Source organism: Poromitra crassiceps (assembly GCF_964638095.1).
Source record: "Poromitra crassiceps genome assembly, chromosome: 14".
Classification (NCBI taxonomy): Eukaryota; Metazoa; Chordata; class Actinopteri; order Beryciformes; family Melamphaidae; genus Poromitra; species Poromitra crassiceps.
In genome coordinates this window covers 23,356,067-23,379,211 of record NC_139633.1, presented here as the reverse complement: position 1 = coordinate 23,379,211, position 23,145 = coordinate 23,356,067, and the positions used below count along the sequence as shown (strand labels likewise).

The 23,145-nt window shown below is 47.1% G+C and overlaps 2 protein-coding genes across 3 annotated transcripts in view; one reads left to right on the top strand and one right to left on the bottom strand.

Annotated features, from left to right (window-relative positions):
• LOC310789493 (methylated-DNA--protein-cysteine methyltransferase-like) overlaps nucleotides 1-23,145 on the top strand; it is a 109,936-nt gene that overhangs the window by 34,066 nt on the left and 52,725 nt on the right. The gene's annotated exons all lie outside the window — the stretch shown is intronic.
• The window catches only part of LOC310789329 (transcription factor COE3), a 76,597-nt gene that overhangs the window by 2,825 nt on the left and 50,627 nt on the right, over nucleotides 1-23,145 (bottom strand). The window contains exons 10-15 of one of the 2 annotated variants that reach the window (XM_083650946.1): nucleotides 22,963-23,089; nucleotides 9,100-9,188; nucleotides 3,709-3,774; nucleotides 3,338-3,509; nucleotides 1,087-1,272; nucleotides 439-606 (exon numbers count right to left, since the gene is read on the bottom strand). In XM_083650946.1, the coding sequence (XP_083507072.1) occupies nucleotides 439-606; nucleotides 1,087-1,272; nucleotides 3,338-3,509; nucleotides 3,709-3,774; nucleotides 9,100-9,188; nucleotides 22,963-23,089 (808 nt within the window). The remainder of the gene's footprint in view (nucleotides 1-438; nucleotides 607-1,086; nucleotides 1,273-3,337; nucleotides 3,510-3,708; nucleotides 3,775-9,099; nucleotides 9,189-22,962; nucleotides 23,090-23,145) is intronic. The other variant, XM_083650947.1, reaches the window with a different exon arrangement.

The following is a 23,145-nucleotide window of genomic DNA, read 5'->3' as shown; positions in this document are numbered from 1 at the left end:
AAGTACGAACGTTGTAGCAAGATGAACTTTAATTTCCCACTTCATTAAGCGCGATGTTATTAATCTTGGGGCACACACACTACGGGGCTAAGCTTGTTTTCAAAGCAATCACGTTGGTCATGACACATGCACAAAACCTAATAAACATAATTACTGAGACAATCCCGCGAAGGTGCTTTCCTACGGCGTCGGGAGGAGATCATCTGTACGAAAAGGGCAACAACGAGGATGCACGTTTGTGTCGTGCGTGTCTTCTGCGTAGACGTGCGACTACGCCACAGTGTGCACATGTGTGTGTGTGAATGCAATGCATGCTGGTATCGGTTGTGTAAAGTGTGGGTGGGTGTGCGTGCGTGTGTGTTTGTGAGTGTGAACAGAAAAAAAGGTGTAAATTGGTCCTGTCAAAATGAATATATTTGTAATGATTTAGTCCCTCACCGAACCGGACAGAGGCCTGAGCAGCGGTATCTGACCAGTAGTCCGTAGGGAAGGGATGAGGGGGTGAGGGGGGCTCACCTTGCAGTCCGTTGCCATTGGCGCTGGTGCAGGAGGGGGGTGGGGACGCCTGGGGTCGGACCACAGGGGCGAACGCGCTCTTTTGTTTGACTGCAGAGACGATAGGGGAGGCAAGGAGGGAGGAGAGGGGGGGGGGGGGGGGGAGAGCGAGAACGTGCTGTGAGCGCTGCTACACAGGGAAGAGGGCAGTTAAGGTAAGACTGGGATAGTATTACTGCCAGGGGGGATACACGATCAGTACTCACATGGCATTACAGGCCTCTACCATCAACATCTTGTCCAGTTGAACAAATACAGGTGGGATATATGGTAAAATACACATAAGAAATATTGCTTGCATTTTGAGCTGCACGGGTGCTCTCATACAGAGACACTCAAACGAAACAAGTTCCCATAAATGAATAGTAATATATCGTCGTCATCAATAATGTTGTAACCCCCCGACCATAAATGATTCATAGTAGCGGGAAATGAATGTGGGAACCGCTGGAATTGAATGGGCGGGCAGCCTTACTACGACTGTGGCGTGCGATCGTGGCAGCTTACTACATTACGACTGGAGCTACTCACTTCCATACGGGGAGTTGGCAGAGGATCCGTTGAGGAACCCAGGGGAGCTGGGCACTCCCAGGTTCATGCCGGCGTTGCCGTAGCCGTTCATGCTGTTGCTGACGGTGTTGTAGCCGGACTGCTGCGGGGTGCTGCTGGAGATGTAGCCCCGGGGGGAGACACTGCTGGTGTTCCGGCTGTAGCCCACTGAGGAAAGAGCGGTGGAGGTGTGGAGAGGAGAACGTTCATTCATCGTTTCCTTCAGTGTTTACCGGGGGAAATATTCACTGAGAGTACAACATATACCAGAGGTTCTCAGCCATTTTCATATTAACAACCCCCAAATAAACAATATATACCTGAGGTTCTCAACCTTTTTCATATCAAGGACCCCAATTTAGTACACATTAGAGTCTCAGACCCCCATTTGATGAGACTTTGTCTCTCAAATCTAAGAATATATATATAATTATATTATATATATATATATATATATATATATATATATATATATATCCCCAATTATACTTGGCCAATTTATCCCCATGCTGCTGATCTGGGGAGAGCCGAGACTAGCACCATGCTTCCTCCGACACATGCGCAGTAGCCAGCCACTTCTTTTCACCTGACAGGGGGAGCTTCATCGGTAGGACGTAGCACGCGGGAGGATCACACTATTCCCACCAGTTCCCTACCCTGACCAGGCACCCCGACCGACCAGAGGAGGCGCTAGTGCAGCGACCAGGACATATACCCCCAATCCGGCTTCCCACCCTCAGGCACAGCCAATCGTGCCTGTATGGGCGCCCAGCCAAGTCGGAGGTAACACGTGGACACGAACCTGCGACCCTCGTGTTGGTAGGCAGGGAATCTACCGCTACACTACCTGGAAATCTGAGAATATTTGTCCGATATGATTTCGTCTAGAATTCCATGACTGTGTTGTCGTTAGAGAGATCACAGATCAACTATGATCAAAACAGTGATTCTTATGCATTCATTAACTGTGTTAACATCTTGTAAATTAAATAATGGTGAAGTTGAACTATTCATCGTTTTGCTGGGGACCCCCTGAAACCCCCTCAAGGACCCCTGATGGTCCCCGGATTCCACGTTGAGAACCACTGGTATATATACATAACATAACATTTGATAATAACACTACTTCTGCATTACTTTCACCAAAATAACTGCAGTAGCAGAATGAAATCTCAACCGTCTTGAAGTCAGTGTAAACCAGCCAAAATTCTAAATGTTACCCTTTTCCTTTGTTATTGTCTGTAGTGGTTACTTGCATAAAAACACAATTTGATTAGGAAATGGTTGTATCTTTATTTAAATATGTGCTTTGATTTCAAAAGAATTTACTCAATTTTTTACTTTTTTTTTTTTTGAGTAATATTACTCAAATCCTATTGGTAATCAGTTACTTAGTCACTGCTAAAAGTAACATATTACATGTAATAGGTTACTTTTTTAATGTGTTACCCCCAACACTGTTGGCACCTAGTAAAGATTTAACACAGACCTCTATACTATAGGTGGGGAAGGGGCAGTGAAACCTCTGTAAGAAAAAAAATATCCCTATCCATTTCCTCATTGTGCTCGCATCTAGTGAGCGAAGGAAAAGCCAAATCTAACTATTTCTCATTTTGCCAGGGACCCCCTGGAATCCCCTCAAGGACCTCCCGGGGGGTCCCTGGACCCCACTTTGGGAAGCGCTGAGTTATGGAGCTATACGCCCATATCCAGTGTTGGGCAAGTTACTTTCAAAATGTAATATACTACATATTACTAGTTACTTTCATTTGAAAGTAATAAGTTACATTACAATATTACTGTCTGTGTAGAGTAACTCGTTACTTATTACACTACTTTTGCATTACTTTCACCAAAACAACAGCAGCAGCAGAATGACATTGCCACCCCAACCATCCCGAAAAATAATTTAAACCGCCTTGAAGTCAGTGTAAACAATCCAAAATTCTAAATGTTATTCTTTTCCTTTGTTATTGTCATCTATAGTGGTTATTTCCATTAAAAAAAACACGGTTTGATTCGGAAATGATTGTATCTTTATTTAAATAGGTGCTTTGATTAAAAAAAGTAACTCAATTTGTAACTTGAGTTACTTGACAAAGTAACTGGTATAATATTACTTACATCCTACAAGTAATAAGTTATATTACTGAGTTACTGCTAAAAGTAATATATTACATGTAATATGTTACTTTTGTAATGAGTTACCCCCAACACTGCCCATATCACATACCTTGGTCGTTCCCTTGTGACTCAGACACATTGACTGCTAGCTGGCTGCTGAAGGAGTTGACTCCCATCATGCCGTGGGAGGCGGTGTTGGCGAGGGAGGGGATCTGGTTGTGGTTGCGGGGAACGCTGTACAGGGCCTCGGCGATGTCGGCTGCCCTCTTCAGAATGATCTCCTGAGGACCGGCACAGAGGGAGGCAGAGGTTTCGTTATTTATGGTTTTCTGTTGCCATACTTCTGCTTTGATTCACGGTTTGTGAATATAGTGGTGGTGGGGAAAAAAATGCCCTGAATCGGTGAATTTTCGACGTTTCTTATTTTGGCAACAAACTAGAATTGTCAGCATGTGAGTACGTAGGTGTGCGGCTACAGACCTGATTGTTGTGAGGCATTCCATACAGGGCTTCGACGAGATCGGCCGCTCTCTTCAGTAACACCTCCTGTTTGGGCAAAGCAGGAATAGCCAGTGTTAAGACCTAAACAGGTGACGTTTGAAGCCCCTCAGCGGAGCATACAGTAGTAACACACGCTTAAATATCGCAACCGCCATTAAACAGTGGGCCGTGGCGAGTTTTTAGCAATGTTTACGTGCGCGAGCGGCCTAAATAAAAGCCACCCTGATTTTAAGCAGGCGCCACCTTCGCCTTCCTACAGCGCTTCTGCTTAGTTCCTTGCAGCCATGCGGAGCGGTGAATAATGTTCCCTATCTTAATTAAACTGGCAGAGTCCGTTAAAAAACAACACCTCACCCCTGATTCTGGGCCCTCGCGTTTTGCACCGGAGTTCAGCGCCGAGTCCCCCCCTCTCTCTTCAGAACAATAAAGTGAATTAGCTGTGGGTTAATCTAGTTCTGTTGTAATGACATTAAGGAATTTTTCAATTAACCTCTTTGACTGGCTGTTGCAAAGGACTTCACAAATGACTTCCCATCCGGCGAGAGCTGGGTGCCTGTGCCTCGGGGACACGGATGCTCAGGATGCGGTCTTATCCATGTCTGCATGCTTTTGCCCCCGCTTGACAATGCGGATTAGCTGTGTTGCTTTGGCTCTTAACACTGAGAATGAGTTGGCCCTGGATCCTGTCCCACCTCCCCCCCATCCCCCCCAAATCCGTTTCAGGCTTTCAGGCTAGGTGGGGTTTGGGCCCGTTTGTGTGTCTTTATCTGCTCTTTGAATTGAGCACTTACAATTAAATCCCTCTCAAGGAAGCAAGACTGCTCTCTTTGTTTTTTCGATAATACAGAAGGGCAATATGTATGAAAAACCCCTCTCCCCGCCATTTAGAGTGCGTTTAATCTGACAAAAGGCGAGTTTGTGTTTGCCGCTGCGCGTGTGTGTGTTTTTTAAAACGCTCGCGCTCGTCGTCACCTGCTGTAGAGCGGAGATTTGTCGACTGCGCTTGTCAGAACCTCCCGGTTAAAAGCAATGCAAATCTGTCAGCAGAAAACATCTCAGATGGCGCTTGTTTTCTTCCCACATTCGCCCGTGTTTTCTCTTGCGGGCCTCGGTAATTTGTCTGAAGTGTTCCATCACTTGGCAATAGCAGGGCGGGATTAAGACGGCAGCTGCCGTAAATGAATGTAAACACAGCCTTCACGCCTTCAAACAGCGGCCTGCGAGACTTGGCCTGCGTTTCCAAGGCGTCGTGCGTATGGGGTGTGTATGGCGTCGTGCGTATGGGGTGTGTACGGCGTCGTGCGTATGGGGTGTGTATGGCGTCGTGCGTATGGGGGTGTGTGTATGGCGTGTGTGTATGGGGTGTGTGTAAGGGTCCCTTTCATCCAGAGGAACATATCTAGCACAGTCCTTGATGTATCAAGATGAATCACTGTAGAAGCCACTTCCAGCGTATGCCACGCTCTCTTATAGAAACATATCGCTTAATCCAGCCCAAGTTAGCGGATGGGTGGCTCTTAGAATGGGCATTTACCTCTAAAATTGGTGTGTATGCTCAACGTTGCATGCATCTAGTTTGCATACAAATAAAGAATTATGGTTGTCGTGAGGCAGGTAGGCTAAATGAGAGGACCAGCTGTCTTGATGTGTTCTCATCAGGCAGAACAGATTTCTACCCTCCCTCGCTGAGTGAGATAAAGTGGTTTCCTTTCTTTTTTTCCCTGCAGTTAATAATTACCAATAATCTATTCTATCATATTTCAAGATCTCCTACATGGCTCTCAATTTTAAACAACAATTAAAGCAATTAAGACTGTCGCGCTCGCAAGCCATGTTTCATTCTCTGTAAAACGTCCTCTCCCTCCTTGTCCATATGGTACTGTGCGGCGGCGACATAAGGACAGCTTGGAAAAAGGAGGAGAGAAAACGATATTGCCTCTCATCCTTAATCTGTCGTTTACCGCGCGGCGTCTTAACTAACCAAGCCGACTCGCGCGGCTATGCTTAAGTGGCGACCTAGTCATATCCGAGGATGATGAGAAGAACTGAGAAGTGTGGCGGCCAATCAACGGAGAAGTTTGTTTTGCTTCCGACGAGACGCTGTCACGCGTATCCGCTCACGCTGCGAATGCGATTAGCGCGGAATAGTGTTCCGAGGGCATTTCCATGTAAATCTCGACGCTACTCCAGCATAAGTGTAATTGGCTTTCGTGTCATGGCGACGTATCGGAACACACCGTGTTAAATTGAAACAATTAAAGGCCTCAAATGATCTCTGTTGTTCTGTGACAAACGCGTGACAGATCTCCGCTATTGTTTGTCTTTGCTTTGCATAAAGGTCTCGTCGTGCTCAACAACTGTTTAGATGGGCCTGCTCAGATGACAGATCGCCTCGGATTCACAGGCTCTTCTCTGCTACCTTTTACCGCGGAGGAACATGAGAGGAACCCGTGACAAATGATGTGTTATTAAAAAAATATCTAACAATAAGGTTATGCAGACGAAAAGAGCCCAAATGTGATACTTCCAAGCACTAGATTAGCAGGGATGTTGTATTTATATTATCACAGTTAATAAAAGAGGGCCTAGGTTATGTAGCTTGGAGTGCTAATGCCATTATAAAACTGTAAGGCAATTACTCTGTTAGCTCTAGCCTGAGGTAATGAATGCATTTAGAAGCATAGGGCCATTAGATGAAGGTACTTCAAAGAGCACAGGAAGAGAGATTCATTTAAATACATGGGTAATTGCTTGACATGAACACATTTGTAATATTTTCTCCTTGTGGATTACACAAGGAATTGGAAAAGAATGGTCTTATGCTCATTTTGGGAGGAAAGGAAAGAATCCAAAGCAATCAGCTTAATAATAAAACAATATTGGGTTTCCACTTTTAATTTCATAATGAATCTAATTTGTTACAGAAGAGAGAAATTGAGTGTGATATAATGTGATATCCAGTCTATTTGTCCATTACTGCCAGAGGGCACAAAATGGTATTATAAATTGTCTTTTTTATATTATGAATAGAAAATTGTTTTATAACAAGATCTTAAAAAGGAGGGTGAATTCCAAAGTCTCTCTTCACTTAACGCGATGCCCGCAAACCAATCTCCTTTCTCATCACTTGACTGCTCACACTTATTGCTTTCATATTCACCCTGGACTTTGCATTGAATTTTTATATCTCCACTCCTCCCACAGGGTCAGACTGTCATCTGCGATGTTGTCTTAGAATTACGAGGTAAACTTCAATCAGAGGCAGCTTCCCCCCTGGTTTTTTTTTCTCTCCGTGTAGCAACAATATTAGCGTGCATCCCTTGCTATCCATGAGCACTCCCATATTGGCTTTCTGTCTCCTTACAATTACCACGTGTCTTACTGGTCCCAGGGAGAAGGCTGGTGGAAATCAATAGCGCAGTAATATTATCAACTGGAGGGTGAAGTCATGGAGGGAGGGGGGGAGGTAGAGGCGGTGAGTGGGCTCGGTGTCGATTTGCCTTTGTGCTAATGCACACCGCGCGCCCTCCCAAGCTTTATCTTCTTTTTATAGAGTCTGCCTACCTCACCTGCACCCCATAATGGCTCCTCTCTATATGCTGTATCTTCTCATTCCAAATGTATACATGGCAGCCTCAGCATCCTCAGCATCAGCACCAGTCTCAGCATCATGCACCAGCCTCATGCAGCCGCCGGCTGTTTTATTGGGAATGTGCTTTTGACCCCGAGAGCCGACCCTCGGATGGCAAGCTTAACAATGACGAATCACTTGCCGGGATCATTTACATGCCCCCTGAACCCCATATTTGGGTCCATTAGAGAGCAAATCAAATATTTATGTTGTTTATTGGAAGTGCAGGGTTTCATCTCACTCTGTGATTGTTTCATGCAAAGGCTGGGAGACCTTGCTATATTAAGTATACACACACACACACACACCCAGGAAAACTAATCTTGGGTTCGCCGGCGTCAAAATCTGTCCCACAACCAAAGAGGCTTTGCATTCAAAGGAAGAAGTCAGACTTGTGTGTAATAAAGCTATGTTTAACATGATTGCTCTCTTTGGTCGCTGCTACGCTGTAGAATTCGCAAAGACACTTTGACTTACAAAATGGAAAAGAGCGTAGCTAAGCGAGATTGAGCGGGCCACGCCCCGCGCTGAGACACAGGAAGTTGTGTGGATGTTAAAAGGTAAATGTACTTTACCTTTTGGTCCACGTTTACAGTTGAAATTAGAGTAACATTTCATGTCTAGGTGTTGTTTTCTGCCTCCATGCGGGGGCCCCGCCAGTCTAATTGAAACACTTCATATAGTGAAGCAGGGAATGACTGTGATGTTGTATCTCTTCAAATTGACTTGGTCAAACGTCTATAGCTACCGCACAGTCTGTTCTTTATTAAATTGTCCGTTGGACGTTAATGATATTGCTGTGTTGCATGCTGGGATTTAATAGATACAGTCTTTAAAGGGTTTATGGTATTATTAAAACTCTGAGGTGGTCACCACTTTACTACATGCCAAGGGGCTTTTTTGAACAAACTAATCAGTCATATTATTACACTTGACGCATCTGGAATGCCACTCGCCAAAATGGCTGCTAGCAGGGTAGCAATTAGCCAAAACACATAGATTTTATCAGTAGGAAATGGAACGAGTGAGAGAATCAAAGGGTTTCTTCGTGGGGGGTGGGGTTGGGAGGGGGGGGGGGGGGGTGTGGCTTAGTTTTCATTTTCAAGTCCACCAATATGACGACCAATCTATGTGCCACGCCAGTGCGTTTAAAAATGGAGGTGCTTTCAACTCCTCCACCGAGGTTCAGAAGAAAAACAATCAGAAAGCCCGGGCATAATAACATGGCGTCTTTGTCTATTAGGCACACTAAGACTTTGGGCTTTACGGCACAGGGTTCTGTAAACAACAGATTACAGCAAATGGAGCTGTAGAAAATGAAAGGAAAACATGAGCGGGGTAATGAGGGTGCAGACGTCGTCTCCTGACCAAGATTACCATCTCCACAGACTACTGGAGAGGAAAACGCCTGATTGAGCTATTTTACCACACAGAGAGAGTTTACGCCTCTCTCCTCGCACAAAAAACCCCAACGCCATTACCACACTGGTTAGTGGCTGCGCCACATCATGTGATGCAGAGCTGTTCTAGGGTTTGGGGGGGCCACAGTCTTCCGCATTGGCGGTAATGTGGTGCTGTTTTACATGTCACATTCGTTAAGACACTATTTCAACCGTTTGCTAACGTGGCTTTCTGTTTTGAAATGCTGCAGATCCTTCGACGGAGGCGGCGCGTTTGACAGTAAAGCGGTGTGTCCTGTGCGTTTGTGTGTTTCTATGGAGACGAGACACTGCACTGACCTTTGGTAACCTCTCCGGATCACCTGGGTGCCTGGGGATGACCTTCTGCAGCCTCTGGAAGCCATAGTCGATGGTCGGCTCGTTCAGGGCTGAAAGGAAGGAAAGAAGGGAAGAAGGGGGGGACATTTTGAAATGTTTCATGACTCATTTTGCCCGAGACAGGAAGAAACTAATCGAGAAATCTGTTAAGAGTTTATCATACAAAAGTCATTTCAGAATGCCTAATTTCAAAGAAATCTCGAGGGTGATCTGACGTTTTATGATACAGAAGCGACTCGGGGGGGGGGGGGGCGTGGAAAATGACACGGTTTCCTCTGACACTTGTGTCACCAAGTGTTATTCCATTAACAGCCGTGATGACCTACATCAGTATGAAGAATCCTTCAGAGGGGGCCCCTCCCCCTTTTGATCTGCTTGAGAATATTGACTACAGCAAACTACATTCGCTCGCGCGCGCGCGCGGGGGGGAGGGTTGTCTTTTAATCTAACAGAGCTCTAATAATCTGTGAAAGGCTCGGTCCACGCATTGATCTACAGTAAGTTGCTGTCATTTCACTCCTTCTGCACCGACTGTACTGCAACACTGGGCCCGTGAAATACGGCGCCGGATCCCGCCGAGCCATCAATCTCTTCCACCCCTCAACTAGTAATCTGGGGCACCGGGCATATTGGGCCATGAATCAGACGCACAAAGTAAATGAATCATAAGCCAGACTTTGGTGAGCGCCGGGCGTTTTATGTCTGACAGTCCTAATGGGGAATTGAAGGGTTCCTTACAGGCTCCGGCTGATTCTAAACAATCGTGTGTACTGTGTACAGCCATAGGCAGGACAGGCAGGGGGGGAGGGGAGGTGCGGGGGGAGGGCAGAGGCGCGCGGTGTGAAGGGGGAAGGAACGACTTAATAGCGAACATCACTTCTCAATGTAGATATCATTTTCAGGAGAGTAACTCCGCCGAGCGAGGCGCTTCATAAATCAATGGCTTTCTATGGAGACTAATAAGAGCCGCCTGCCTCTATTCATTGTTCAGCCTGTAATTTGGCCCATCACTCATTACTCAGCATGTAATTTCGGCATTAACACCGCACAGCCCGCTGAACCTGCCGAACACGCCGGAGAACGTGAGGGCAGGCGAACGCCCCCCCCCCCCCGTGTGCGTGCACGCACGCACACGGGCGGGCCGGCCGGCAGGGCCACTGGAGCGCAAGCCAGCGAGCCACGGCACAAACAGAGGAGGAAAAGCAACACTTACATCTCTCTCTCTCTCTCTTGTCCACATCAATGCACATGTGGGGCATGCACACACACACTAAACACACACACACACACACAAACATTAGGCATGCACGATATATCGGCAATCATATCGATCGATATCGGCCGATGTTAGTCATTTTTTACTATATTGATATCGGTCCAGTGAGCAAAAATAAACAGCAATGTAAATATCGGTATCGGCCAATCATATTCACATTGAGAAGAAACAACGTGGTAAATGTGATTCATGGGCTTTTCCAAATCTTTCGGAAACAAAGAAAGACGTTACTTTTTCAAATTCACAGTGTTTACACGTGTTTTTCAGGATGTACAAAATGTCGACATCGACATTGGTTATCGGCCACGACGGCAATGTTGACGTCGGTATCGGCCCCGATGTTCATAATATCGGTGTCTCCCTAACAAACGTACGGGACTTGTATACTCACACACTCAGCCCACGCACAGTCAAACACACACATGCACAAGTTGTGAGAAAACCCTGAATACAGTAATTGCCAGCTCGACTGTGATCAAGCGGAGCAATTATGTGTTCAAGCATGGACAATGCAGCGTGCTGGTCGATAGCGAGGATCCAGCTCGCACACAGACACGGTGCTATTGGCCCCACACACCTGAATAAAGCCCACGCCACCACGACATACAGCCCAGGAAATCTGATTTGACGTGTCATCATGCATCGTGAAAACGACAAAGGGCCTGCTCAGGAACGCGCACGCGGGGGGGGGGGGGGACGCCATCTTCTCCTTAATAAAGGATTGATCCGCGGTATTGATCGTACATGACAAGGCTGTAGCCAGGAATTTGCCCTCTTTCTTTTGTTATTTCCACCTCCTTTTCTTATCTATGCACTCTGGCAGTCCCGTGCGTGCGTGCGTGCGTGCACCGAGCGTGCGCGAGCAGTGCACGCGGCGTGATGTGTGTGAGCGAGCGAGCGCGGGCCGCCCGGTGGAGAGTGTGTGCACGGTAGCCCCTGCCAGACCCCGCTGCTCAGTGTGATGTAAATTGTGTATGTGTAAAAAGCACTCCATAATCAGGCCATCCATCATCAGAGGCTGTCAGTGGGCTCTCTCAGGGTGATACATCACGCTCTCCTGTCCTCTGCCTCAGCTGGGGCCTACACAACCCGCCGGGCATGCTGGGAACGCAGCCGGAGAGAGACGCGGTACAGTACAGGACGAGCCCTAGGTTGGGAGAGGTGCACTGTTTGACGTGCCTTTTCCAATGATAACGATGCCCTACTGTAAATGCAGAAGCACGCGTTTTGATGAATGTGTTTCGGAGGGTAGGATATTATCCCAAAAACGCAGTAAAAACAGTTTAAAGCGGCAGTATTATAGGCAGTATTATTCCACTATAACTTCTGGTTGTGGGGTGTGACGAAAAACAACCAATCAGGGTTAGCTAGAACATACCTAGTCCATCACGGCACACAAACAAGGGTCATGTGGGTTCTACTCTCTGTTGCTATCGTTAACATTCCATCGATGTTGTTGTTTCAAACTGCCGACTGCAGCTTTAAGTTGGATGTCCTCAGCAGTTTTGATTTACTGGTTGCAATTCTTTAATTCCCGTTCATTACCCGAATAGGAGATTTTACTTGATATAATAAAAGTGCTTACACGTGGGGGAATGAAGTGTATATCAAAGAGAGTACAATATCTAAAATGGTAATAGGCCGAGTCGTGCGTGGCTCGGGGGTCTGCGGGGCTCGCGGTCCGAGCGTCAGGCCTGATCTCCACATGTCGACGTGTCGCCATCTCATCTATCATGGAGATGATCTTTGTAACAACCCCGGCGTAATGAAATTGGTGACACAGAGCGCCATCTGCTATTGATTTCATGCAAATGCTTTTGACAGCTGATGGAGACTTGCATTAGCGCTAAACGGCGCTGTCAGTTGATGAGTTGACAGTTTTGTAGTCGTGGCGTGTAACACCCGGGCGCAGACAGACACAGACCATGTCAATAATCCTATAAGAGCCGCTGATGATATATACTTAGCACTTATATTCATGCCGGACAATAAATGTGGCCGATGTGTGTGATACAGTCCTCCATGGATTTTGCTTCTCGTGGATTGAAGTGGATTTTTTTCCTCGTTTAAAGCAGCGATTTTCTTTCATTTTGCTCTGTTTTTACAACGGTCATTTGGACTGCTCTTCTTACAACACTTTTCTCACACCATACACACACACACACTTCCAGTAGCCTACCCCCCCCCCCCCCCCCCCCACACACACACACACACACACACCCCCACCCCCCCACACACACTTTCCTCCCACCCTGTCGACAGTGCCTTTTTTTAAACTCCAACATCTTTCTCTTCCAACTTCACGCTCTGTCCTAGACTTTGCTCTCTTCCACAGATATAACCAGGCGAGTCTAGCTCTGCTGTGATGCCCTTGCTTGACTCCATGCATGCCAAATTTAGTTTGGCCCTCCTCGCCCTTCCAACACAATACGGTGAGGAGGGGGATTTGCAGGGGAGGGGGGAGAGGGAGGGTGTGTGTGCGGTGGAAGGAGTGTGTGTCCCCCCTCCTCCCTCCCTCCCTCCCTCCCTCCCTCCCTCCCCCCCTGCGAGGGTTCTCAGTCGCCGCGAGGAAACATGAAACCCTCCACACACATCCCATAAATCCTGCACTGGGTGGGGAGTCTAGCTGAGGGGGAGGAGGAGGAGGGACTGAGGAAGGTGGGTGGGGAAGGAGGGGGTGGTGTGTGTGTGTGGGGGGGGGGGGTCGCTGGCACGTTCCAGTCACGCCCGCTTCCCGGCCCGCGGCCAATCAATACCACTTTCCTGTTTTAGAGGCGGGTAATTATGAGGTGGAGAGATTGTGTGACCTCTCACCCCTGCTGCATTACTCGCCTGATATTAAGATAAATTGCCTGATTTTGGGTAAACATATGCTGCAATTCAAACTGTCAGCACTGGTTTGCTCAGGGATAATTTGTATTGATCTCCTGGCTTCTTCCCCATTTTGCTTACTGACCTCATGGATAATTAGAGAAAGAGAGACACGGCGCGAGAGGTAAGGCAGGGCTCGCATTTGAATACGTTGCAGGAGAGATGAAGAGAGCGTGCGCGGTGGGGGGGGGGAGCGAACGTTATGGACTAATAGAATTTTCATTTTCTCTCATCTTCTGTTCAGCTTTAGACAGGTGAGATGTTTTGTTCAATTACATCACTTATATCCTTTTCCCTGTTCGTGTTACATGTGAGGAGATATAATTGTTCATGGATTTGTTTTTTTTCCCCATGGTTTCATTTCAGAGATGATTAGAATTTAACAAAAGCAGCGAGACAACAAAGTGACAGCAAACATGTTTCAATTGAACCAGCCTGACAGCTAAAGGGGGAAGAATTATTGCCACATTTGAATAATATAAAATGAACATGGTCACTGATTTCTCGACAAAGGAGGAGATCCACTGAAGAGTTGGAGAGAGTTTGGATGAAAATTTTATGAATATTTCAGTCATTTCCTCACTCCAGAGAGAGAATGATCATGTTTCAGAATGTGAAGAAATGGAATGCATGACTTGGTGTGCAGCTGTGACCATATCATTTCCCATTTTGAATATCACACACGCGCGCGCACACACACACACACACACACACACACACACAAAGGAACACAGACACACACACGAACACACGCATGGCAAGGCTTCAGTGGAATTCCTCGGTGTGGAATGTGCACTTCCCGATCTTATTTTGATCTCAACGCCTTAATCGACTTTGTCGTCCTTCTTTGCCACTAACACATTTTCTCCTTTCACCGCCCCACCCGCGTACATGTGGTCTGCTGCCCCTTGTGGACGGAGCGTACATGGCATCTGTAGTGTGGTCTGCTGCCCCTTGTGGACGGAGTGTACATGGCATCTGTAGTGTGGTCTGCTGCCCCTTGTGAACGGAGCATACATGGCATCAGTAGTGTGATCTGTTGCCCCTTGTGGACGGAGTGTACATGTCATCTGTAGTGTGGTCTGCTGCCCCTTGTGGACAGAGCGTAGATGGCATCTGTAGTGTGGTCTGCTGCCCCTTGTGGACGGAGCGTACATGGTATCTGTAGGGTCTGCTGCCCCATCTCCGTGTTCTCTAGAAATAGGACATGAGTAACTGCTCTACGGGAACAGTGTAACATGGCCGACGTTGGCAGCTCGAAGTGCTTACATAGCAATACTAGCACTGTGTGCCCTGGGTGTATGGAAGTGCATTGAGCACACGTATTGACTTACAGTATGGCCGTACAAACATAGGGAAATGTTTGAGCAAAGCAGTAAATTTAAGGGAAATTGTTCCTTGTTAAGTCTATGGGCTTGAATGGAAGCTCGCACAGAGTACTAGCATTCCTGCCAGCCATTACAGCTTATTACGATAACTCTATCTTTCCAGGAGATAAAAACCTAGCCTTGTTGCCATTTGCCAGCTATTACTTTCGCTAATTATACTTAACTGCTTGGAGCTTATCTGCACTCCTCCTACACCATTGAGCGCTGATTTTTTTCTTCCCCCTTTAACACAAATTAGAGGTGGAGTAGGAGCACGGAAAGGAAGGGGGGGACAGATAAACAGCACAGGCAGAAGTTCATTCAAGTGTTATTGCATTTGTGACTTGTCAAACAGTCTAAGCGAAGCCTTCGGGGCACCTGCGCTCTGCTAGATGGATGAAGGTCACAATAGCATCGCCGCACGTAATCACCTCGTCTCGCTGATGTATACCGTACGAGTGCGCAAGTCATGGCCTCTTCCAGGTTCGGCATGGGGCCTGAGAGACTTCGTTCCCCATTCATTTTCCCATAGACATTTTGAAAAGAATCCCTGTAGTTTGACTTGGTCAAACCAAGCGATTCAGCTATAGTCCGAATCACGACACCATAAGAACATTTCACTCGCACCAAAAAACTAAGACAGATTTCCCTCCCCGAATTTCCCCCCAGTTTTTGGTTTGTTTGTTTGTTTTGGTACGTCCGAGTGACATGTTCTATGGTGTCGTGATTCTGACTATAGCTGGCCTGTCGTGAGATTCAGAATTTTTGACTTCAAATACAACTCTTTTAAAGAACATCTATGGGAAAATGAATGGGGAATGAAATATCTTTGGCTCCATGCCGAACCCGGAAGAGGGCTCGACTCAGGCAGGCACTCTCTAGTTTTGACCAGTTCAGTGGAGACAGGAGGAAAAGCTCATTTCAGCCAAACAGTTCAACTTGTGATACAGAACATACTCAGAAGGCAAGATAATTCAGAAGTCATGCGGCCGCTCCACAGTATTATCAACTCCTCCGTTGAGAGGAGAAAAAACACGCATGCAAAATGTAGAGAGGCCATCTTTAAAAACCAAACCACGCCAAATTGGAATTGTCACAGCAAACCCACGCAAAGCAAAGCTCAACTGTTTCAACACTGACCATATCATCTCCATCCAATGCACTGAGTGATTCCATCTCCAGCAGTCTCAAGATGAACAGGAAATTAAAATTTCAAAGATCTGCAGTTAAGATAAATCAATGGAGACAGATCAATGTTCATTGAAATTTCATGAACTTTGAGCCAATACAGATGGAGGGGGGGAGGGGGGAGAAAAACCTCGACAGTTACAGTCTCCAGCAGATATTGGCCCTGCAACAGATAAAATGTAATTAACACGGTTAAAAGGGAGCGCTGGTACAGATTGCTCATCCATAATTCCAAACTCCCCTCATATTGGTCGTATTATTAGAAACGGGCCGAAGACACCTGTTCAATCCTCTTAGATGACATCTCAAGTATGAGTGCCACTTCTCTAAGGACGCCTGGTGGACTTTTCACACATTACCGGCCAACAGAAATCAAATGGGTTCCCTTCACAGCTGATTGCCGGCGCAAATTAATATTGTAAAATGAAGATCAATACATGGACGGGGCCCAGATCGATGGCGGCTAAATTACGGCCGCGTTTTCCCCCTCATTCAAGATGAGTTGTGTTTTCCTCTCAAAGTCAATACCGTGCAGCCTCCCTCATTCATTTCTCAATAAACTTGCCGATGAATTTCAATCAAAATGCGGCAGTGGAGGATGGGGGTGGTGGAGGGGTGGAGTTCTTTTAAAGCCTGTTGGGTGTGGAACATACTGAAGATGGGGCGCGCAGGGGGAGGTACAGGGGGGAGGGGGAGGAGGAGGAGGAGGGGAGAGATCCTCGTCTATCAAGACCCCACCGACCTCCCCTCCCGCCTCCTCTGTCTATGGTTCCTGTGGCAGAGGACTGATGCTGTGACTTAGTCAGGACGATCCATTATGAAACACACCTCTAACAATACAGTGAGAGCAAAAAGTGGGTCCAATTAAAATTAAATCAATGAATGACCATGCTAACAGGAAAAAACCACACACAACCATACGCATGAAAGCCACGCACAATACATTTCACAGAGAGGTATGATGGGGAAAATATCCGGCTCGAAGGCCAACCTGGAACTTAGCATCGTGCTGCGTGGCTTCCCTCGTCTAGAAGTCAATGGGATTTTTGTGTGGGGTTTTTGGTTAGATGATCGAAATAAGGTCTGTGGTTAACACAAGTTTATGAAACGGAGACGTTTGTGTTCAGCAATAAGATCATCACAAATGAACACCGCTTTTATGATTTTTGATGCGTATTAATGCAATCGCCCCAAAAAAATCGTAATAGCCAGAAGTCACTTCAGAAAATCATAAAAATTGTGTTCATTTGTGAAGATGATCTTGCTGAACACAAAGGTCTCCCTATCATAAACTTGTGTTAACCACAGAACTTATTTCAGGCATCTAATCAAAAACCCCATACAAAATTCCCATTGACTTCCAGAGGAGGGACCCCAACGCGATGCAACAACTGTTACTTCCTGGTTTTAGGACTCATTCCTGCATCACTCTATTTAAAGAGCCGTTACAAAACACACATCCGCCATTTATTTTCCCATAGAGAGTTTGTAAAATGCTTATAAAAAGAGTTTCACTTGTTCAAACCAAACGGTTCAGATGTGTTTAGAAACAGGAGAGACCGCGTAATATTTCACTCCAACCAAAACGTTAAAAAAAAGTGTTGGTCCGAGTGAAATGTCCTATGGTCTCTCCCCATTCTAAATATAGCTGAACCGTTTGGTTTGAACAAGTAAAACTATTTTTATACGCATTTTACGAAATCTCTGGTACAGTGCTGAAGCAGGAAGTGACGTTCACTTTGCCCCTCTATACAGTGGGACAAAAGGTGGCTCCAATTAAAATGAAATCAATGAATCCCATCCTTACAGGGGAAAAAACACACAGACCCATACTTTCCTTTTCTCTCTGGCAAGCCACCCACAATGCATTTCACAGGGAGGTATAATGGCTAAAATACACGCTCAACCGCAAGTACTTATTTCAATCAATTTCCCGGAGCTGGATTTCACAGGTCACTTGCTGATAACACGCTGTGGAATAATGCCACAGTGTGCTTCTCCAAGCCTTTACCTGACAAGCTGCCTGACAGTGGGGGACTTCGAGCACGTGTCACGTCAGACAGTGGGGGACTTCGAGCGCGCGTCACGTCAGCCCCTCTAATTGGACACGAGGACCTTCCTCTGTGGAGCCTTGTCGCGCGCGAGGCACGAGGCCTTCAAAACCTAAAGCCGTCTAACTTGGCAAACGCGTGTCTGCTGCACTCCCCGCCGAGCTAGTGCTAAATACCAGAGTCGTAATGAGACAGGCGGGTATGGGCGACGCGGGCTAGGATAACATGCTTTGACACATGCTAAAACTGTTGTGCCAACCGGTTACAACCCACTTGACTGTGGGCGATGACATTTTGTAAATGCCTGTTTCATCCTTACTTGTTGGAGCGGTTCATACTGTAGGGCGCGTTACCGCAAATCGGCAGGCGATTATGAGGGTAAAACGTTGCTACAGTTGATTGGAATTTTAAATATACAGTGCAGTCTTTGGGCCTTAATATAGCAGTGTTTCGGCGTGTGTTTTTAAGTCCTCTTCTGAGGCTGATCTGTTTACATACCTCCATGAATGCCTTTGATTATAGCATAATCTTTGCTGTAGGTCACACCCCGGCGCTGACCAGCAACCACTGGCGCACCGAACCCAACCCTGCAGGACAGGAAATGAAAAGGAAGCTCTCCATCTGATCAGCTTCTGAGTCTGGACTTCAAAGTGCTGCTTGACGGCGGGCGTAATGCTAGGCCCCGATACACAGGCTGAGCCCTATCTGATGTGCTCCTGATAGAGACGTCAGGGATTGTTTACTTTCTTCTTTTTTAAAGGAAGTTTAATTTTGGATTGGAGGGCTGGATATCACTATTGCTACAGTACAGTGAGCCGCCCGTTAGCTAATGCTAGTCTATGAGCTAGCAAACGCGTTCAAAATCCCGGACGAGCCCCCACTCGTTATGCTGGTGTTTTTTCATCGTGTGGAAGGAAGTTAAAGCTTAAGTTTGAAAGATAAAAAATAATAGCCTAGGCTAAAACAAAGCCCAAATAGTTTGATTATAGATCAGAGAAACACTCAAGCCCGCACCGCAACAATAAATCTATGCTGCGCAAGGAAGGCAGCAGTTTAAAGTTGAGGTGGAAATCGACTGTACGTGCACGATTGTATTAGACACAGAAACAATATATCATTTGAAGATTGTTTGTAGCATTAATAAGAGTGTAAATAACGAGCGGATGAAGCTTAAAATAAAGAAGGACCTTGCTCCTGCACTATCAACATCTTCCTTTTCCATCCCTTGGACGGCTGACATTTCTTGATCTCCACCAGTATTGAGTGAAGCACACATGACCCCTTTGTCCTTATGTTGATGAATGACTGCCTCATACCCATTTTGTCAGATTTTGGTGCAGTGGAGTCGATAGCGTCACCTTGACGAGGAAAGTTTGTGATCCATCAGCCCTCAAGGCTGTCTGGCCTCAACTAAAGCCTGCCTGGCAAGAGCAGCTGCACTGTATGGGGGCATCTGCTCCATCCAAAAAATCCTTCACCCAGTGTGCCGCGCTCCTGTGAGGTCCAACGAGTGCCTCTTGTTACTGCGGCTTGCCAGAGGAAAAGGAGGGAGGGAAAAAACACTTGACTTGTACTAATAGCTGAGAAGCCATGCTGGTCACCAAAGGTCTGAAGACGAAGCACCCTGTCACTGCCCAGCTTGGGAAATTAGCAAATAATGTTCCCTTCCCCCTGACAAATGTGTGACAGCTCGCCTTCGCCAATCATTCTCTCCTAACGTTATGATGCATGTCCCCCGGATCCCCACTAGAGGATACAGGCGAAGTTTACTGACCCTCAATTTACCCATGACAAATGGGGTCCCGGTAAATGTGCGTTTTCTGGGGCGCGGAAGGGGTTCATTTTAAGCAATCCTGGTTATATGGATGTCACTGATTAGGATAAATAGTGGCTGAGTGTGTTAGCACTGCTAGCAGAAGCATATTACCAAGGGCCCGCACCGCTGCCCCTGGAGGCGCGCTCTCATGGAAACTTGGCCAGGATGGAAAACCAAAAGCTCTGATGCAATTAGGCGCCTAAATTGGATAAATTGTGTGGTCAAAGTTTTTATTTATGATTTACTCTTTTATAGAGTACTGTAAGTATGTGGTAAAGAGGTTACAATGCAATAAATGAGGTTGCAAACGGAGGCTTTTTTGTATATATATTAAAAAAAAAGTGTCTGATCAAACAAGCATGTAGTTAACTCTGCGCATTTGCTCAAGTGTAAAGTATAATAATGTATTGACTGGTACAGCTAGGACCTCTCCTTTTGATTTTCTACAACCTTGCTGACAGTTGGCTCTACCAGCTGTCCTGACCAATGGATAACCGATACATGGATTAGACGGAGGACACGCTAGCTAGCTCCAAGGGACAACACTTTGCTGGAAGTTAAAAGGTATATAGACTGTAACACAAAAATAGCGACCATGTCGTGCCGTTTAAAAATGTGCCAATTAACGTACAGATATAAACTCCTTGAAACAGTGTGTAAAGTACAGGCCAGTGAAGTTTTATATAGTGCGTCTGCGTGTCTCATTAGTGCTTTAAACATTCAATACAGTCAATGCCTACAGGAAGGATTATTTGATATGCGCTACAGGGTGCTCTCTCTCTCTCTCTCTCTCTCTCTCTCTCTCTCTCTCTCTCTCTCTCTCTCTCTCTGAGAATGGATTGTGAGTTTTGGAGCGGTTCCAGGGTACTAACCCGCACGAGGACGTGGTCCCTCTGCTGTTCCAATCGACTGCAGTCTCCTCTATGTTGACTCTTGGTAATTTGTGATAATTTCTTAAATTGAGCGAGTTAAATCTCCACAATTAGGCTGGTGGTGTAAGAGCAAACATGAAGAAGGAAAAAAAACAAGGTCTAAAAAGGCGCTCCTCTCAAGGTTCAAGTTCTCAAGTCATGCTTGAAGCACAGGCTTTGATAACTAGACCTTTGATATGCACATGCTGCGTCTCCTCTAAGCCACCGGAACACTCGGCGCTGCCCCTGCAGACAGCGCCATGTCACTACACGCCCCCTTTTTTGGCCCATGCCATTTTGCTATTGTACGCTAACTGTACGGTCATTTCTAATCTAGGTTACAGCGCTGTACGACAGAGGGGAAAACACTTACAGTACGCTTTGAAATGAGCCATTTCACTCTTAAATACATGATCCAATCTCCTTGTTGCGCTCAACGTAAAGCCTCATCAGCCCCGTTCACATTGTAACGTGGGAGAGAGAGGTAGCTAATATCCTATCACCTAGCAATTACTGTACATATGGAATCAGTAGTAGCTAATTTCTATCGTTATGCGTCCGCGGTTTCATTCTCTAAAGCGTCGACCCCTTGTACAATCAGGGTGAGCCCACACGGGGAATAGCCGAGCGCGAGGAGCCGGACCTGTCTATTGGTGACTTTCTCTTTTAATTCAGCGCACTAATCAATTGCACCAGCGTTGCCTCCCGGGGTAATTGTATCTTTATACTAACTGGAAGTGAGTGGGAACCCGGGGAAGACAGAGCGGACGAGCCGAGGAGGAGGAGGAGGAGGAGGAGGAGGGGGAAAATCAACAGAGATAGAGAGAAGGGGACACGTTTTCCCCCAGTAAAACCTGATGGTAATCATCCCAATCCGCTTAGCCTGTGCGACTAATGGGGTCTGTTCTTAAGGGACCTGGCACTTTCACCGGGGTGCTATAGAAGCCATTAATGTCTTAACTTATACACCTTCCCAGGGCTCGGCACTAACACATGTACACACACACACACACCTGCACACACTCACACACACACGGAGTCACACGTGCGCACACGCCACACTCGCACACACACAGTTTGTCACACACACACACACACACACACAGACACACATATATATATACATCATGCTTGCACACATGCTTGCGCACGCACGTGCACGTGCACGTGCACACACACACACACACACACACACACTACACTCTTGTTTCATTATCCCGGTGCCTTGTTGGCCTCTGCTCCGCTCCTGCTAGGGAGGTTAACTGCAGGCGAGCTGGGCCAGACTGCACGGTTGGAGGAGAAGGGGACGGATGGCTGGGGGGCGGCAGTAGAGGTTTGAGGAGCGGGAGGGGTGAAGGGTGTGTGTGTGTGTGTGTAGGGGAGGGGGGGGGGGGGACTTGATGAGAAACAGCTGCCCCAGGATGGAGGGGTCTCTGGGTGGGGGTTGAGGAGGGGGGCTCCAGCACCCCACTTTGCAATTCTGCTGTGCTCAAGGCCAGGGCTGCGCCAGAGGCCTGGGGGGTACCTTCCTCCAAACCCCCCCCCCCCCCCCCCCCCCCCCCCACACACCCCCTTCATTCTGCCCATCAGAGTTGGAACAGACAGAGGCTTCCAGGTCAGACAGGCTGTGACCCCCGCGACCTCTGTCTCCTCACCAATGATGACAGATAAGACCACCACTTCCTTCTGTTAGCCAAGATAATCAGATCCCTTACCTATAGTGTGACATACACACTCTCTCTCTCTCTCACACACACACACTCTCTCCTTCTCCTCTGTTTCACTTTCTCTTCCCTCTCCTGTGCAGTCACATGAACTGCACCTGAACGCACACACACACACACACACACACACACACACACTCACACACACGCACCTAACCTAAGATATTACTTTTCCGATCTTTCCGAAATTCATAAAAAAAAATGAACCCAGATTTTGCCTTAAATCAGCAAACGAACAGAAAGCACGATCTATGTGAGCTATCTCACAACAGGGTAGATCAAGAGAATTGGCAGAATGAGTTCTCCTGACAGCTTGACTTTAACAGAGCTTGGCAGCACCCCTGTATAATGGCAGGTCAGGCAGGGGGGAGGGGGGGGGGTGGTGGTGGGGGGGGGGGGATCGAGTTGCACTTGTAGAAGCCCCTCTGCGAAACACTTTTTAGCTCGCCGTGCAGATCTCACACGTTTAACATTCCAGCAAGCAGGGCCCTGGTTAGCTCATTATTAGCGCCCGGACGAGGGGCCGAGGGCTCCATCCAGAGAGGGGGCGGAGCCCTCAGCGAGAGAGAGAGAGGGAGAGAGAGAGAGATGGACAGAGGTAGAGAGCATTTTGGACTCACCAGTGTAGACGAATCTCCCGGGGGCACCTTTGCAGAACTGCTTGGACTTGTAGGACAGCGTGACTTCCACAACACCGGGGATGTGCCGAGGTGGGGTCTGCACTCGGATGGCATGGGGAGTGATCAGCTGCGTTAGAGAGAGAGGAAAACCCAAAAGAAATCATAAGCGTCTCTCCACTCGAA